This window comes from Eleutherodactylus coqui, chromosome 6, assembly GCF_035609145.1.
Source record: "Eleutherodactylus coqui strain aEleCoq1 chromosome 6, aEleCoq1.hap1, whole genome shotgun sequence".
In the NCBI taxonomy this organism is placed as follows: Eukaryota; Metazoa; Chordata; class Amphibia; order Anura; family Eleutherodactylidae; genus Eleutherodactylus; species Eleutherodactylus coqui.
Genome location: NC_089842.1, coordinates 205,061,668 through 205,078,847, shown reverse-complemented (window position 1 = coordinate 205,078,847; position 17,180 = coordinate 205,061,668). Strand labels below are relative to the sequence as shown.

At 46.3% G+C, this 17,180-nt stretch overlaps 1 protein-coding gene across 2 annotated transcripts in view; it reads left to right on the top strand.

The window, feature by feature from the left end:
* Window positions 1-7,061, top strand: part of ZFYVE19 (zinc finger FYVE-type containing 19) — a 59,946-nt gene extending 52,885 nt beyond the window's left edge. For both annotated transcript variants that reach the window (XM_066608648.1, XM_066608647.1), the window contains exons 10-11: window positions 5,884-6,047; window positions 6,182-7,061. In XM_066608648.1, the coding sequence (XP_066464745.1) occupies window positions 5,884-6,047; window positions 6,182-6,260 (243 nt within the window). In that variant the 3' untranslated portion in view covers window positions 6,261-7,061. The remainder of the gene's footprint in view (window positions 1-5,883; window positions 6,048-6,181) is intronic.
* The last annotated feature ends 10,119 nt before the right edge of the window (window positions 7,062-17,180 follow it).

Sequence of the window (17,180 nt, the reverse complement as noted above, 5' to 3'; positions counted from 1 at the left end):
GGGCAGGTGAAACCCATAAATATTTTTGGAAAGATACAGCTCACTGTTGCTTAATTTGTAACAGACTGTAGGCAGCCCTGTTGAAAAAATTGGTTCATGTTAAAGTATCAATACTTTTGAAACTTTTAAAAATTGTAAAAACATTGGTAGATGAGCCTTTTGGGCTGCAGAAAAATTGGCCGTTCAGCGCAATGACATGTTGTTTCTGGAGGAGGAGTAGCAGGAGGAGGACTAATGTCAGAGACAGATTGACAAAGAGAAATGCCCCGTTTTCCCGGTGATAGAGAGGAGTGCTTTTATCTGCGGTTGCAGCGAAAAGAATCTTTAGGTTCTGCTGCTCTCCGCCGGTGGAGAAGAGAAGTCTGGGGAAATCCAGGCTTTGCTCATCTTTTGAGTGTAAGCATGTCGGCACTGGCAGTTGACAGGCGGGTACACTTGTCCGCGATGATTCCCCCAGCTGCACTAAACACCCTCTCTGACAAGACGCTAGCGGCAGGGCAAGCCAGCACCTCCAGGGCATACAGCGCAAGTTTGTGCCACGTGTCCAGCTTTGACACCCAATAGTTGTATGGAGCTGAGGCAGCACGGAGGACTGTGGTACGATCAGCTACGTACTCCCTCACCATCTTTTTACAGTGCTTCCTCCGACTCAGCCTTGACTGGGGAGTGGTGATGCAGTCTTGCTGGGGAGCCATAAATCTGGCAAAGGCCTTGGAAAGTGTTCCCCTGCCTGCGCTGAACATGCTGCCTGATCTCCGCGCTTCCCCTGCTACTTGGCCCTCGGAACTGTGCCTTCTGCCGCTAGCGGTGTCAGATGGGAAGTTTACTATCAGTTTGTCCGCCAGGGTCCTGTGGTATAGCATCACTCTCGAACCCCTTTCCTCTTCGGGAATGAGAGTGGAAAGGTTCTCCTTATACCGTGGGTCGAGCAGTGTTTACACCCAGTAATCCGTAGTGGCCAGAATGCAGCCTAACATGAAGTCAACCATGTGTGCCAGGGTACCAGTACGCAACACATCGCTGTCCTCACTAGGAAGATCACTTTCAGGATCCTCCTCCACAGGCCATACACGCTGAACAGATGAGGCAAGCAGCATGGGTACCCTCTGCAGTGGGCCCAGCTGTCTGTTCCCCCCTCCTCTTCCTGCTCCTCCCCCTGCTCCTCCTCCTCCAAAACGCGCTGAGATATAGACATGAGGGTGCTCTGACTATCAAGTGACATACTCTCTTCCCCCGTCTCCTGTTCCAACCGCAAAGCGTCAGCCTTTATGCTTTGCAGTGAACTTCTCAGCAAGCATAGCAGAGGAATGGTGACGCTAATGATTGCAGCATCGCCGCTCACAATCTGGGTAGACTCCTCAAAGTTTCCAAGGACCTGGCAGATATCTGCAATCCAGGCCCACTCCTCTGTAAAGAATTGAGGAGGCTGACTCCCACTACGCCGCCCATGTTGGAGTTGGTATTCCACTATTGCTCTATGCTGCTCATACAGTCTGGCCAACATGTGCAGCGTAGAATTCCACCATGTGGGCACGTCACACAGCAGTCGGTGCTCTGGCAGATTAAACCGATGTTGCAGGGTCCTGAGGGTGGCAGCGTCCGTGGTGGACTTGCGGAAATGTGCGCAGACACGGCGCACCTTGCCGAGCAGGTCAGACAAGTGCGGGTAGTTTTTCAGAAACCGCTTAACCACCAAATTGAAGACGTGGGCCAGGCATGGCACGTGTGTGAGGCTGCAGAGCCGCCACCAGGTTACGGCCGTTGTCACACATGACCATGCCCGGTTGGAGGCTCAGCGGCGAAAGCCAGAGGTCGGTCTGCTCTGTCAGACCCTGCACCAGTTCGGGGGCCGTGTGCCTCTTGTCACCTAGGTGAGGAGTTTCAGCACTGCCTGCTGACGCTTGGCCGCCGCTGTGCTGCCATGCCACGCCACACCGACTGCTGGCGACGTACTGCTCACATTTCTTAATTGAGAGGTAGAGGTTGCGTAGGAGGAGGGGGAGGGTCTAGAGGAGGTGGCATAGACCACCGCAGATACCCTAACCGAGGAAGGACCTGCTATTCTGGGTGTGGGTAGGATGTGTGCGGTTCCAGGTTCTGACTTGGTCCCAGCCTTCACCAAATTGACCCAGTGTGCCGTCAGGGAGATTTAGTGGCCCTTCCCGCCAGTACTTGTCCACGTGTCCGTGGTTAAGGTGACCTTCCCAGTAACCGCGTTGGTGAGGGCAAGATTGATGTGGCGACTCAGGACCGAGTAGCGTGGGACCGCCGCCGCCATCATGTTTTTGAAAGCCTCCGTTTCCACAAGCCTGTACGGCAGCATCTCCAGGCTGATCAATTTGGCAATGTGCACGTTTAAAGCTTGAGCGTGCGGGTGCGTGGCAGCATATTTGCGCTTTCGCTCCAACGCTCACGCTAGCGACAGCTGGAGGCTGCGCTGAGAGACATTGCTGGATGGGGCCGAGGACAGCGGAGGTGAGGGTGTGGGTGCAGGCCACCTTGTGGGGTGCTTGGCCATCATATGCCTGCGCATGCTGGTGGTGGTGAGGCTGGTAGTGGTGGCTCCCCGGCTGATCTTGGCGCGACACAGGTTGCACACCACTGTTCGTCGGTCGTCCGCGCTCTCACTGAAAAACATCCACACCTTTGAACACCTTGGCCTCTGCACGGTGGCTTGGCGCGAGGGGGTGCTTTGGGAAACAGTTCTTCGCTCTGGCCCTGCCTCTACCCCTGGCCACCCCACTCCCTTTTCCAACCTGTCCTGCTGCTGCACTTGCCTCCCCCTCTGAAGACCTGCCCTGAGTTGGCTTAGCAAACCAGGTGGGGTCAGTCACCTCATCGTCGAGCGGCTCTTCCTCCGAATCCTCTGTGCGCTCCTCCCTCGGACTTACTGCCCTTACTACTACCTCACTGATAGACAACTGTGTCTCAGCATCATCGTCCTCCTCACCCACTGAAAGCTCTTGAGACAGTTGCCGGAAGTCCCCAGCCCCATCACCCGGACCCCGGGAACTTTAAAAAGGTTGGGCATCGGTCACAATAAACTCCTCAGGTGAGAGAGGAACCATTTTTTCCCAATCTGGGCAGGGGCCCGAGAACAGTTCCTGGGAGTCTGTCTGCTCATCAGAATGTGTCATTTTCATGGAGTGAGGAGGCTGGGAGGAAGGAGGAGCAGCAGCGAGAGGATTCAGCGTTGCAGCAGTGGACTGCGTAGAAGATAGGGTGGTCGATACATTGCTGGATGCATTTTCTGCCATCCACGACAGGATCTGCTCACACTGCTCTGTTTGTAATAAAGGTCTACTACGTTGACCCAAAAATTGTGATATGAAGCTGGGGACCCCAGAAACTTGCCTCTCGTAATCCCGCAGCAGCCGGCTGCGATTCACCTGGACCAGGAACTCGGCCTGTGTCCACACCCTCACTTAGACATCCGCATCCTCGCCCGCGTCCACGTCTTCTAGCCCTACCCCGCAGCATGGTGGATTACGAATAAAGCAGACACAGAGCGGTGTAAATAATTATGGAATTATTGGCGTACAGTTGGAGGCTGACAGCGGTATTGTAACGCTAACTCCAGGCAGAAACAAAGAATACAGAAGGCTGCAAGCAGGCCTAGCCGTGCAATAGTGATCCACTACAACTCCCACCAGACACCCAGTCAATTTCTGACGGTCAGGGGTAGCCCAACGAAGGAGCTTTTCTTGTAATTTTTTTGAACAAGAATGCAGGCTATATAGCGTGTATATGACTTTCCCTCTATCAGGGGTTGTCGCCGCACGCTGTGCCTGAAGTTGACGGCAGGCACAGAGCGGTGTAAAAAAAATAGGGAATTATTGGCGTACAGTTGGAGGCTGACAGCGTTTATGTAACGCAAAGAAAAAAATTATACGCAAGGCTGCAAAAAGGCCTAGCTGCGTAATAGTGAAGCACTACAACTCCCAGCAGCCACGCAGTAAAATGCACACGGTCACAGGTAGCCCTAAGAAGGACCGTTGGGGTTCTTGTAGAAAGGATTCTACGCTGCCACTGTCCCTGCCTCATCAGTACTGCCCCTATACTCTGTATAATTGACTGCAGACTGAGAACGCTATAGCTGTAATAGCCTGTAGAGCCTGAGATGAAAAAAAATTGGTGCAAAACTGCTCCCAGCAGCCACAACAGTAATGCACACGGTCAGATGTGGCCCTAAGAAGGACCGTTGGGGTTCTTGAAGATGCTAACACTATGCTTGAATGAGCAACAGCACCTTCCCTAATCTCTGCCAGCGTGTCTGAGGCGAGCCGCGGGCGGGCGGGACCGCTCTAAATACTCGGCGGTCACTTGATGCCGCCAGCCACTCACTGCAGGGGGTGGGATAGGGCTGGAACGTCACAGGAGGACGTTGTAATGCCTTCCCTGCATGTCTATTGGCCAGAAAATGGCGCTTAACATGCAGGGAAGGAAAGGGAATTGACTCGAGTACCGCGTAGTGCTCGTCTCGTCTTTATAACCCTTCCCAGATTGATGGGCAGCAACAACTGCTTCTCCGAGATCATTACTGATGCCCTTCCTTCTTGGTATTGTATTAACACATGCCTGAAGGCTCCAGACAAGCAAACTATTAAAACTTCTACTTTTTTAAAGGTGGCCACACTTGCTGATGATCAGTTAATTAAGTGAATTTGATTAGCACAACTTGACTGCTTTGTGTCCTTTTAATTACTATGGAAACAGTAGGGATGTACTTAATTGTTCACACACTGCTTCTGCTGTTTCATTCAAAACTATCAATGTAATGTGCGGTTGTTCAATTGATGTTGTATATACCTAATTTTAAGACCTTGTAAAGAACTGATTTTTTTTTTTATGCCCTTATAGAATTCAAAGAGTGTGTATATATACATTTTCTCATGAATGTATCTCCATAAGAAGTAATGGAGGGTACTTTGACTCTGATGTCAATTCATATGAAAGGGGAAATAATTAGAGATGAGCGAACGTACTCGGATAAGCACTACTCGCCGAGTAATGTGCTTTATCCGAGTATCTCTCCGCTCGTCCTGAAAGATTCGGGGCGCTCCGCTGCTGACAGGTGAGTCGCAGCGGGGAGCGGGGCAGAGCGGGCGGGAGAGAAGGAGAGAGAGATCTCCCCTCCGTTCCTCCCCGCTCTCCCCTGCAGCTCCCCGCTCCGCAGCGCGTCCCGAATCTTTCAGGACGAGCGGGGAGGTACTCGGATAAAGCACATTACTTGGACGAGTAGTGCCTATCCGAGTACGTTCGCTCATCTCTAGAAATAATCATTTAAGGTCTTTACACCGGCCAAATTCTTGGCCCTATGGAACTAGCGCAGATTGGCGTTCATGTAATATTCTTTTACCCAGATTGGGAATTTGCTTACGGGGGTAAAAAACTATAGTAGTTGCAAGTGTTCTTCAAGAAAGGCTTGCTGTAAATCTCACTGTTCACAAGGGGAGATGTACAGACTATCGGCAAGCATTTTTATGTTTACTGGAATTATCAGATAAGCCAATAACTGAGCGTTGTTTGTTGGCTGATTAGTGTCTGTTTAAAAGGTCTGTGTAAAAGGTCCTTTTATTTTCTCTTTGTACAATACTAATGTGTTTTTTGACTGTACAGAGCCCCTTGCCAAGTAATCCACAGCATATTGTGTAGTCCTGACAAAAGGAACTGGTATGGCTTCAAACGTATTGTTATTACACAAAGAGTAAATCATTGTCTTGTCTATTGAATTTGAGCGTTAGCATCAAAGTAGCCTCCATTTATTATTTCCTGAGATGTTTATTAGAAATGCACAGGAAGCCTTTGGATGACCTTACGCCTTGTTTGTATGTCTTTTGGCACTTATTCTATGTTTAACAATATATCCTATTATTCCTATAGAAATCATCTGCAGGACAGATCCAACCTCCTAGAAGCAGGGCAGGAAAACTGAAAGAGCCAGACAGTGATGAGGAAGAGCTGCCCTGGTGTTGTATCTGTAATGAGAACGCTGCCTTACGATGTCAGGACTGCGATGATGATCTGTACTGTAAGAGATGCTTCAGGTATTGCCTATTAAAACTCATATGTCCTGTCCTATGGTGATGGCTTAAATGGCCGTAATGGTAATACCCTTCCATTGACTGCTTAGTCATTTTACTGCCTGCACCTAAGTGATTATTGTTCCTTTCTGTTCAAGGGAAGGACATGATGAATTTGACCGGAAGGAGCATCAGACCTCTGTATATCGCCCTCCTCGAAAAAAGAAAGGAAAATAAAAGGGACTGAATTAGTAGTTATTGCTCATAATCATGATTTGGTTTATATATGCCGGCTTCAAAAGAACAGAGATATATGTATTTATTATTGTTTAAGAAATCTAAACACATACTTTGGTTGTCTCCAACTTTTGCTGCTCCCTACTAATTGCAAATATACAACTCCCAGCATCTCCTGGTAGTTGCTGATCATCAGGGCATTCCGGAAGTTGTAGTTCTGTAACAGCTGAAGAATCACAATTTGGGGATTGGTGTTCTAAATTTTGACTGTTTCACTACTGCATATTACCAATTGGAAGGAAGTAATGTCATGTGATTACATTAAGTGGGTTTTCAAGCACTATGCTATTGATGACCTATCCTCAGGATAAGTCCTCAATAATTTACAGGCTGCGATCCGCTGCTTGGGATCCACACCAATTAGCTGATTGAAGGGGCTGAGCGTTAGTCTCATCTCAGGCATGTCACATGGTCCGAGAGCAGCTCAGTCCCATTCAAGTGACTGGGACTTAGCTGCAGTACCTGGCACAGCCACTATACAATGTACAGCGCTGTGCTTGGTATGGTCTAAAGTGACAGCAGTACTTACCTGAGTGCCATTGTCACTTCAGTTTGCTGATTGGTGAGGATCCTGAGCACCAGGCCCCTGCTGATCAACTTTTCATGGCCTATCGTAAGGATAGGTCCTCAATGGTGTAGTCTTGAAAAACCCATTTAAGCAGTTTTTTTTCTGTTTAGAATATTTGTTGTATTTTACACTCTGGTGTTAGTAACCGTTTAATAAAAGGCTACAGTTTTTAAGTTGTGTTATAATTACTGTTCTGTAATTATTTATGAGTAACAAATATGTGATTGCACACAGTGTAATGGAAAGATTTGCATCAAAGTATGTGTCATGTCACCACCCAGTTTTATCAGCTATAACACAAATTGCTGATGGTGGATAAATAATGTACTATAAAATTCAACAAAGGTTCCCGATGTACATGCTACACAGGTCCGTAGGGTTACATTAGCCAAATGATGACCAAAAGTCTCAGATGTCAATAAAGTATTGAACATCACAAAACTAAATGGCGTAACTAGGCCAACACTGGCAAAGAACCTAATGCTATACTGTTAAAATGCTGCACCACAGCCATGTTATCTAACCAAAAACATATCCTCTTACTGGCCATATGGTAATCCTATAATTCCACTACCATCACAATAGCAAGGAACTGTGGTAAGGAAAGATTTTTAGTCAAACCCACATTGGTCCATTTTTCTGTCTAAAGTGCCTTGCAGCAGATGGAACCAAATATGGCACCAAAACCTGTGAGCCAGCTATGTCTGCGATCAAATGTCACTAGATGTAAGATACTTCAAAATGCTGGCAAAATGCCCGACCCATTGTAATTAAACAAGAAGGATTGCCAAACCAGTAGATCTTCTTTCATATTTCTGTTAACCCAAATAAAATGATTTGAGCTGCTTAATTCTTTTTGTTGCCAGAGACCGGTATCTGCAAAGACGGGAACGCTCCTACAACTGAAAACCAACAAAGATGGAAGCTGGCGCAAGATGACCACTAGAGATGAGCGAACGTACTCGGTAAGGGCGATTTCGCAATCGAGCACCGCGATTTTCGAGTACTTCACTACTCGGGTGAAAAGTACTCGGGTGTGCTGTGGGGCGGGGGGTTGCAGAGGGGAGTGGGGGGTAGCAGTGGGGAACAGGGGGGAGCCCTCTCTCTCTCCCCCTCCCCCCCCCCCCCCCCCCACTCCCCGCTGCAACCCCCCCGCTCATCCACGGCGCACCCGAGTACTTTTCACCCGAGTAGTGAAGTACTCGAAAATCGCGGTGCTCGATTGCGAAATCGCCCTTACCGAGTACGTTCGCTCATCTCTAATGACCACCTTTGCCCTGACTACCTGATCGATGCTGAGCAATAAATCTAATCGCTTATCTTCTGTAATCTAAAATCCATGTACAGGGTGGAGCGCGGTAATTTGCTAATTTGGGAGTGAAATAAAAAAATAATGAACTTGTAAAAACTTTATTTTATATTTTATTTACATTGAACAGTAGTGGAATTTACAAATTATTTGGTTTTAAATATTGTATCTGGCAAATGTTGACCTTCTCTATCCACACACTGCTGCATACGTTGCATTGCAATGATCAAGTGGTTATTTGAAAAATACGCTTCAACACAAAATGAACGCTCCTCACGTGTCCACTGCATGATGGCAACTGAAAAGCAGCTGCAGACAAACTTCCCGTCAGCCACTATAAGCAACGCCCACTCTCCCCTCTCTTCGACCAACAGCGCTGCCACAACCTGCAACTCAAAAAAGCAACACCCTGGAAGACCTAAGGAATGATATTGACGCTGAGATTGCCAGAATACCAGTCGACATGCTTGAAAGAGTGCATGAGAACTTCAGAAAACGTATGCAGCAGTGTGTGGATAGCGAAGGTCAACATTTGCCAGATACAATATTTAAAACCAAATAATTTGTAAATTCCACTACTGTTCAATGTAAATAAAATATAAAATAAAGTTTTTACAAGTTCATTATTTTTTTATTTCACTCCCAAATTAGCAAATTACCGCGCTCCACCCTGTATAAGGTATTGATCTCAACACTTGGGAATGATATCTTGTAAACCAAACCTTCTGCCTTGTCTTTGAAAGCTGGAACATCCAACCTGTGCATGAACGACTTAAAGCATCTTAGAAGGTGGGTGCAAGAGTTACCTTCTTTTGGAACAACGAAAACAAAAATTAAGATTGTGTAAAACTGAAGGAATTCCTGTCTCCCAAAGAGCAATTCTAGGAAGGTACTGAGCATCTCAAAATAACTGCAAAATGTGGAGCAACCCATTGGCAAACACATGTCCATGTAACACCCATTCGGAGGGCAGATTTTTCCCATCTGAGTGCTTCTGTATATTTCAAGTTCAGAACTTGGATGCATTGTAGCCAATTAGGCTATTCACATGAGTGTTATTTCACATGAACCAATGGTCCACATGAAAATAATCGCAGCATGTCCTAATTTGGTCGGATTCATGTCCACTAGCCTGCTAGCTTTTATCCAACCTATCAGAATGCAGCATTCCTGCAAGTCAATGTTAGACTCTTTATACAAGCCTTGTGACAATGGATTTCAATTCCCAGTCATTGTTACAAGGCTTGTATAAAGAGTCTGACATTGACTTGGAGGAATGCTGCCTTCTAATAGGTGGCGCTGCAGAGGTATTGTTCCATCTCCCTTATTTGCTACAATATTCGCATGGACATGTTTGGCAGGCCAGAGTGCTTAGTCACTTCCACAACCATTTTTCTTTATACATGTTGCTCATTAGTACACATCACAGAAATAAAAACATTCAATATTTCAGATGGTGACGTGTGCAGTCAGCTATGAATATTCTACTGTGAGACAAAGTGTTAGTTGTTAACTAGATGGTAGCAGTGCAAATTTCTGCCAAGTAAAGGACGATTCCCTACCTGGTGCCTCTACTGGTCATAGGATCGCCAGACATGAATTAGGTCACTCTCTTTCATATAATGTAGCTTCTAGATTTTATGAGCGTGTGATTCATTAGCTCTTTAATAATCATGGATACTTTGAGGCTCACAAAGTTTTAGGGATTTATATATGTGGTGATTGAAGGGATAGAATGTTGGATCTGTGGATTATCCTAAGAATATTTTTCATGATAGATACTGACTGGCCTATTTTTCTAAACATTTATTTAAATTTAGTCCTATACTGTACCCTCATACCTGTGCTGAGGGGGTCTTTAGTTTTCCTGCTTTCATGAAAGGTTGGAATATAAAATGATAATGCTTGGTCTGTAGAAGAATGTGTGTAAGCGGGTAAGTAACTGGTCAGTGATAGGAAGCAGAAGGGGGTTATAAATGGTACATACTCTGAATGGGTCACGGTTACAAGTGGGGTACTACGGGGGGGGGGGCAGTACTGGGTAGTATTTTTTAATACATTTTATTAATGACTTTGTAAAATATCAATGTTTGCAGATGATACAAACTAAAGTAATTAACACGAGAGGACAGTATACAGTTGCAAATGGATCTGGATAAGTTGGAGGCTGGGAAGAAAAGTGTCAAATGAGGTTTAACTATAAGGTTATGCACATGGGTAGAAGAAATACATGTCACCATTACACACTAAATTGGAAACCACTGGGGAACACTTACATGAAAAAGGAATTGGGGTGGGGGGTTAGTTAACTGTAAGCTTAGCTGAAAGAACCAGTGTCAGGCAGCTGCTACCAAGACAAATAGGATCATGGGGTGCGTCAAAGAGGTCTAGGGGCACATAACGAGAACATTGTTCTTCCTCTTTACAAGTCACTGGTCAGACCACACATAGAATATTGTGTACAGTCTTTGGCACTGGAACTTAAGAAGGACATATCAGAGCTTGAGCGGATACAAAGGCGGGCAACTAAAGTAATAAATGGAGTGACTGGATTACAATACCCAGAGAACTTATCAAAGTTGGGGTTATTAAGTTTAGAAAGAATATGGCATGGGGATCCACAGGCAAGTCAAGTCTGTGACTGGGCTTGCCATTGTGCAAGTGTACAAACAGATTGCAACACCCTCCCTGAGCAGTGGCATAGCAATAGGGGTCGCAATTGCGGGACCTAGAAGCTAGAAGAGTCCAAGGGTTCCTTTCACCACTGCCATGAATTTACAAATGACAGCCAATATGATGCCTTCTTCCTGTCACCGTACAAGCCCCCTGAGCTGTTGTCTGTTGAAAATCCCCCAGTAGACTTAGTGTGTAATGGGGCCCCTTCATAGCCCTGTTGTAGTGTTTTACCTGCTACAGGGCTCAGTGGCCATAGAATGTTTACATTGAATAATCCTTGGGCTTCCTACACATGGACAAGCATGCTCTCGCGCTCGCCAACATGTGAGGTACCTGCGGATGCATGGCATTTTTCTGTGAAAAACGCCTCCCATCACTTCAGTATACTTACAATCCTCTGGCGTGGCTTTCAGCCGCGTCAGAGGATTGACGAGTGTTTCCCATTCTTTTCAATGGCAAAACGCGCATCGCACGCCGGGCAATGTGTTTTCCGGTCCAGTTGAAAACAATGGGTGATGTGTTCTGAGGAAACGCTCAAAGATAGGACATGCAACTTTTTTTTCCTGCTCATGTATATGACCCCATTCAATAGAATGGGGATCATATTCCTGTGAGATTTGTGCATCTCACAACGCACAAATATTGCACGATTTTCACGATCCTGTGAAAGTGGCCTTAAAGTCGAAATTGTCATCACTGTAGCATGCAGAGCACAGGTCACCTTTCCAGCAGTGAAAGGATTACAGCCCAATATATTTAATCACGAGATACAAATGGATGTGAAAAAGTTTAATATGGTATGCATTTCTTGTCAAAAAATTCCTCCCCTAGAAGTTGTTGGAATCCCATGAAACTTTCCATATGTGATTGTAACATTGATATAAGTAAGGGATTACATATCGGAGCAAAAAGATCATTTATTGCAGAAAACTGAAACCCTGAAGGGAGGCTCTAGTACCCTGTTGTACCGCCTCTAGTTTGGATAAAAGATGAGTTACAGGCGGGCATGGAGGCTCTAGTACCCTGTTGTACCACCTCTAGCTTGGATACAAGATGCGATACGGGCAGGTGTGAGGCTCTAGTAGTACCCTGTTGTATCACCTCTAGCTTTGATATAAGATGTGACACAGGCGGACATGGAGGCTCTAGTACCCTGTTGTACCACCTCTAGTTTGGATACAAGATGTGATATGGGCAGGCATGGAGGCTCTACTACCCTGTTGGACTTTGATCTTGGGTCTTGATCCGGACCCTACTGGGCTTTGCATTGATCTCCTCGCTGTAATAACCGCAATCTTGAAGAACGTAGAGGGTATGCTATATCCTTGAAGTGCTGCAGTTGTCGTGTACTTTAGCTACTACCCTGTTGGACTGCCTCTAGCTTGAATACAAGATGTGACACAGGCGGGCATGGAGGCTCTTGTACTCTTTTGTACCAACTCTAGCTTGGATACAAGATGTGATACGGGCATGGAGGCTCTAGTACTCTTTTGTAACGCCTCTAGTTTGGATGCAAGTTGAGATACAGCTGGTCATGGAGGTATACAGGTTCCATATAGTATCCTGCGGTAAATCATTCCACATTTGCTGTAACTGAGCCTCTAGATCATGCAAAGTAGTAGGCTGATGAAGTTGGCATCCCAGATTGTTCCACACATGTTCTATTGGTAATAAATCTGACAACCGGGCAGTCATGGAAGTGTGACAATGTTGTGGGGACATTCTTGTGACCCCCTTGAGTGTGTGTGTGTGTGGGTGTGGCCGAGCATCATCCTGTTGGAAAATGCCTCTTGGAAGCCATCATGAGAGGAACACATGTGGCTGCAGGATGTCCTGAACATATCGCTGAGCTGTCATTGTCCCTCGTACCACTACTAGTGGTGACCGACTGTCATATGCTATGGCCCCCCAGACCATCACACCAGCAGTGGGGGCAGTGTGCCGACTTCACAGCAAAGGCAGGATTGAGGCACTCACCCCGAGGTCTCCAGACATGATCACGTCAATGCCCAAAGTAAACCTGGATTTACTACTAATGACAGCCTAGTTTCACAACATAGCAGCCTAGCTTCGTCATTTGTTAGAAATGCCACGTTTAAAGGGGTTGTCCCGCGAAAGCAAGTGGGGGTATACACTTCTGTATGGCCATATTAATGCACTTTGTAATGTACATTGTGCATTAATTATGAGCCATACAGAACTTATTCACTTACCTGTTCCGTTGCTAGTGTCCTCGTCTCCATGGTGCCGTCTAATTTTCAGCGTCTAATCGCCGGATTAGACACGCTTGCGCAGTCCGGTCTTCTTTTCTGAATGGGGCCGCTCGTGCCGGAGAGCGGCTCCTCGTAGCTCCGCCCCGCGCCGATTCCAGCCAATCAGGAGGATGGAATCGTCAATGGACCGCACAGAAGACCTGCGGTCCACCGATGGTGAAGATCCCGGCGGCCATCTTCACCAGGTAAGTAAGAAGTCACCGGAGCGCGGGGATTCAGGTAAGCACTCTCCGGTTTTCTTTTTTAACCCCTGCATCGGGTTTGTCTCGCGCCGAACGGGGGGGCTATTGAAAAAAAAAAAAACCCGTTTCGGCGCGGGACAACCCCTTTAAGTGCTAGACTGTGAAGCCCCATTGCAATCAATGGAGGCATTGTACCGCGTTTAGTTCTGCGTTTCAAATACTGTGCTAATCACGGTAAAAAGCAGGCTGCATGAGAGTGGCACTATAATGAAGATTTTCACAATGGATTTCACACCTTCAAAGGAGGGGGTAAGGTCACCAAACAAATCTGCATAGGGAGGACATGCCACATCAGATCAGCTGCATAGAATCCTAGAAGGGGAAGGGTCCCAGACTGTTGGGTCAGGCACACTTCTACCTCCCCCCCCCCCCCCACCTTCCCTATTTTTATTTTAGTTAAAACCTGATCAATGAAATAAAAAACAGTATATACTCACCTACTGTTGCTTCCCGGGCACTGTAGTTGGCGCATAGTCTGCAACTGACTTGCTGGTTGTGATCATGTGACACACAAATGGTTGTTGCAGACATTCCCTGGCATCACTAATGCTGAGACTATGGATTGAGTGCTGTGATCGTGTGTGTTATGTGATTGAACAACCCAAAAGTTAACTAGAGACAGCACGACAACTGCAGCAATAGGGGAAGTATGTACTGTTTTTTTTTTGTTTTTTTTTTACCATATATATAAGAGTACACTGTAGGTTGAAAGGGACAAAAGGTGACATCTGTAAGTTTAAAAAAAGGGCAAAAGGTAGCAACTGTAGGTAAAAGGTGATGCCTATACTGTAAAAGGGGAGCAAAATGTGGCATCTATATTGTAAAAGGAGCAAAATGTGGCATATCCAAAAGCAGGCATGAGGTAGCATTTAATCTAAATGAGGAAAAAAGGTGGCAATTAGAGATGAGCGAGCATACTCGTCCGAGCTTGATGCTCGTTCGAGTATTAGGGTGAAGCCACACGAACGTATATCGGCTCGGTTTTTACGCCGAGCCGATATACGTTGTCCTCGTGTGCAGTGGGGGGAGGATGGAAGAGCTCCCGGCCCCCTCTCCGCCCCTCTGCACTATTTGTAATGGGAAGAGGCGGGGTGGGAGTGGGGCTAAGTTCCGAGAATTAGCCCCGCCCCGCCTCTCTCCATTGCAAATAGTGCAGAGGGGTGGAGAGGAGGCAGAGAGGGGGGCGGGAGCTCAGTTCCTGCACTTGGCTCTTCCATCCTCCCCCCCCCCTGCACACGAGGACAACGTATATCGGCTCGGCGTGAAAACCGAGCCGATATACGTTCGTGTGACTTCACCCTCAGGGTGCTCGAGATGCTTGTTACTCGAGACGAGCACCACGCGGTACTCGTCTCGATTAAACGAGCACTGACCATTGAATTCAATGGAGCCGGCAATACAGCCGGCTCCATAGAAAGCAATGGGCTGCCGGCGATCGCGGGATGAATTGTCGGGAAGGGCTTAAATATATAAGCCCTTCCCTGCAATTCATCCAGAAATGTGTAAAAATAAAAAAAATATATACTTGCCTTGTCCCGGCAGAACGATGTTAGCCCATTGAATTCAATGCAGCCGGCAATACAGCCGACTCCATTGAAAGCAATGGACTGCCGGCGATCGCAGGATGAATTGTCGGAAAGGGCTTAAATATATAAGCTCTTCCCTGCAATTCATTCAGAAATGTGTAAAAATAAAAAAATATATATATACTCACCTTGTCCCGGCAGACGGAGTTCAGCTCGGCTGGCCTGCAGTGGGTGTGAAGGGGGTGTGAGTCAGACCTGCCCCTGATTGGCTCAGCGCTGAGCCAATCAGAGGCAGGTCTCACTCACACCCATTCATGAATTCATGAATGGGTGAGTGAGTGCTGCCTCTGATTGGCTCAGGGGCAGCTCTGTTACAGCTGTGGCAGAGGAGAACGATCTTTACGCTGACAGTGCGGGGGGTCTCACTCTTGCCACTATTGTGGCTTAATAGTGGGACCTGGGAACTTGAGATGCAGCCCAACATGTAGCCCCTCGCCTGCCCTATCCGTTTCTGTGTCGTTCCCATCACTTTCTTGAATTTCCCAGGTTTTCACAAATGAAAACCTTAGCGAGCATCGGCGATATACAAAAATGCTCGAGTCGCCCATTGACTTCAATGGGGTTCGTTACTCGAAACGAACTCTCGAGCATCACTGAAAGTTCGACTCGAGTAACGAGCACTCGAGCATTTTGGTGCTCGCTCATCTCTAGTGGCAATATATCTAAAAGGGAGAATATGTAGTATTATATCCAAAGGGGGCAGAGTGGTATTTATATCTAAATGGGGGCAAAATGACATATCTAAAGAGGCAAACAATAGCATTATACCTAAAAGTGGGCAATAGGTAGCATTATCTCTAAATGTGACAAAAAGAGACATTATTTCTAAAAGGTGGCAAAAGGAAGTATTATTGCTAACTGGCACAAAAAGGTCATTATTACTGACTGGAGGCAAAACAGGGAATTATTACTGAATAGGGCACAAAAAGTGGGATACTATTTTTCTTGCGTGGGGTATCACAGGTGGCATTATTACTATCTCGTGTAGAAGTGTGGAAAAAGTCAGGAGAATGCTAGAAAAGCAAGGAACCAAATATGTCTGTGTGTCATTTTGCAGAAACAGGTTTTGACTAGGGGAAGCCATCATGGTGGTCTGGGCTGATTGGAGAAATTCAATGATTACTGGAGGTAACTGCACTGTAATCAGTTATATGTCACAGAAGGGGAAACAAAAAATTTAAAACGATCACAGAAAATGACCGTTACTTACTGGGTGAGGAGTGCATATAGATGCATCCTCTCACCATGCAGGTAGCTGACTACCAAATTATTATTGGCTCCTCCATTTGGTAGTCAGCTACCTGCATGGTGAGAGGATGCATCTATATGCACTCCTCACCCAGTAAGTAACGGCCAATTTCTGTGATTGTAATCAGTTATATGGTTACTTTACAGAGTGTCCCAGTAGAGCCGGTATCTACCATATGTAGATACATCATATGCTATACATCAACACTGTGTATGCGTGTGTGTGTGTATATAAAATAATTTTGGGAGGGGGGGTATGGAAGAGAGGAAAAGGTAGCTGAACTGAACTTAAAACTTAAAGGGGTTGTGATATAAGACAGAGCACCTTTCAGAACATGTCGCTCAGCACAAACATCACCTGGCACCCATGGCAAATAAATAATTCTGAGTTAATTCGAATGAGGGAACCACAGCGGTTCAGACAAATTTATTGGTGTGTGTGTGTATATATATAATATACACACAGACACACGCATACTCTCTGTAAGAAACAAAATCGAGCACCTAGAAGGAGTTGTCGGTTTCCTACAAAACATGGCATGCACAGGAAAGGGGTTAAATGTCTGATCGCTGGTGGTTAGAACTAGTGGGAGCTGTGAATGGAGTGGTATTGCCAATGCATGATCACTTCTCCATCCACTGTATCACTGTTCCATTCTCATGGGGAACCTTGGGTGCACAAATCTTAGGATTGCTGGGGATAGGAGATAAATATCATTAGTGGAAAAACTCCAGTAATGTTGACATTCTAAAAAAAATGTGGACAGGAATTTGCTCTGTGCAATTGCCCACCTACTGAATTAATAAAATGATCCGCCAATAAATTGTAGTAATAAATTTAATTGTCAGATTTCCTGGTATGCAACTGCAGACACTCCATGTGCTGTGACCTAGGCTGTGTCAAGTGATCTATCTTGGAGATGTTCTACCCTGGAGATACAGTATGCAATATTCAACA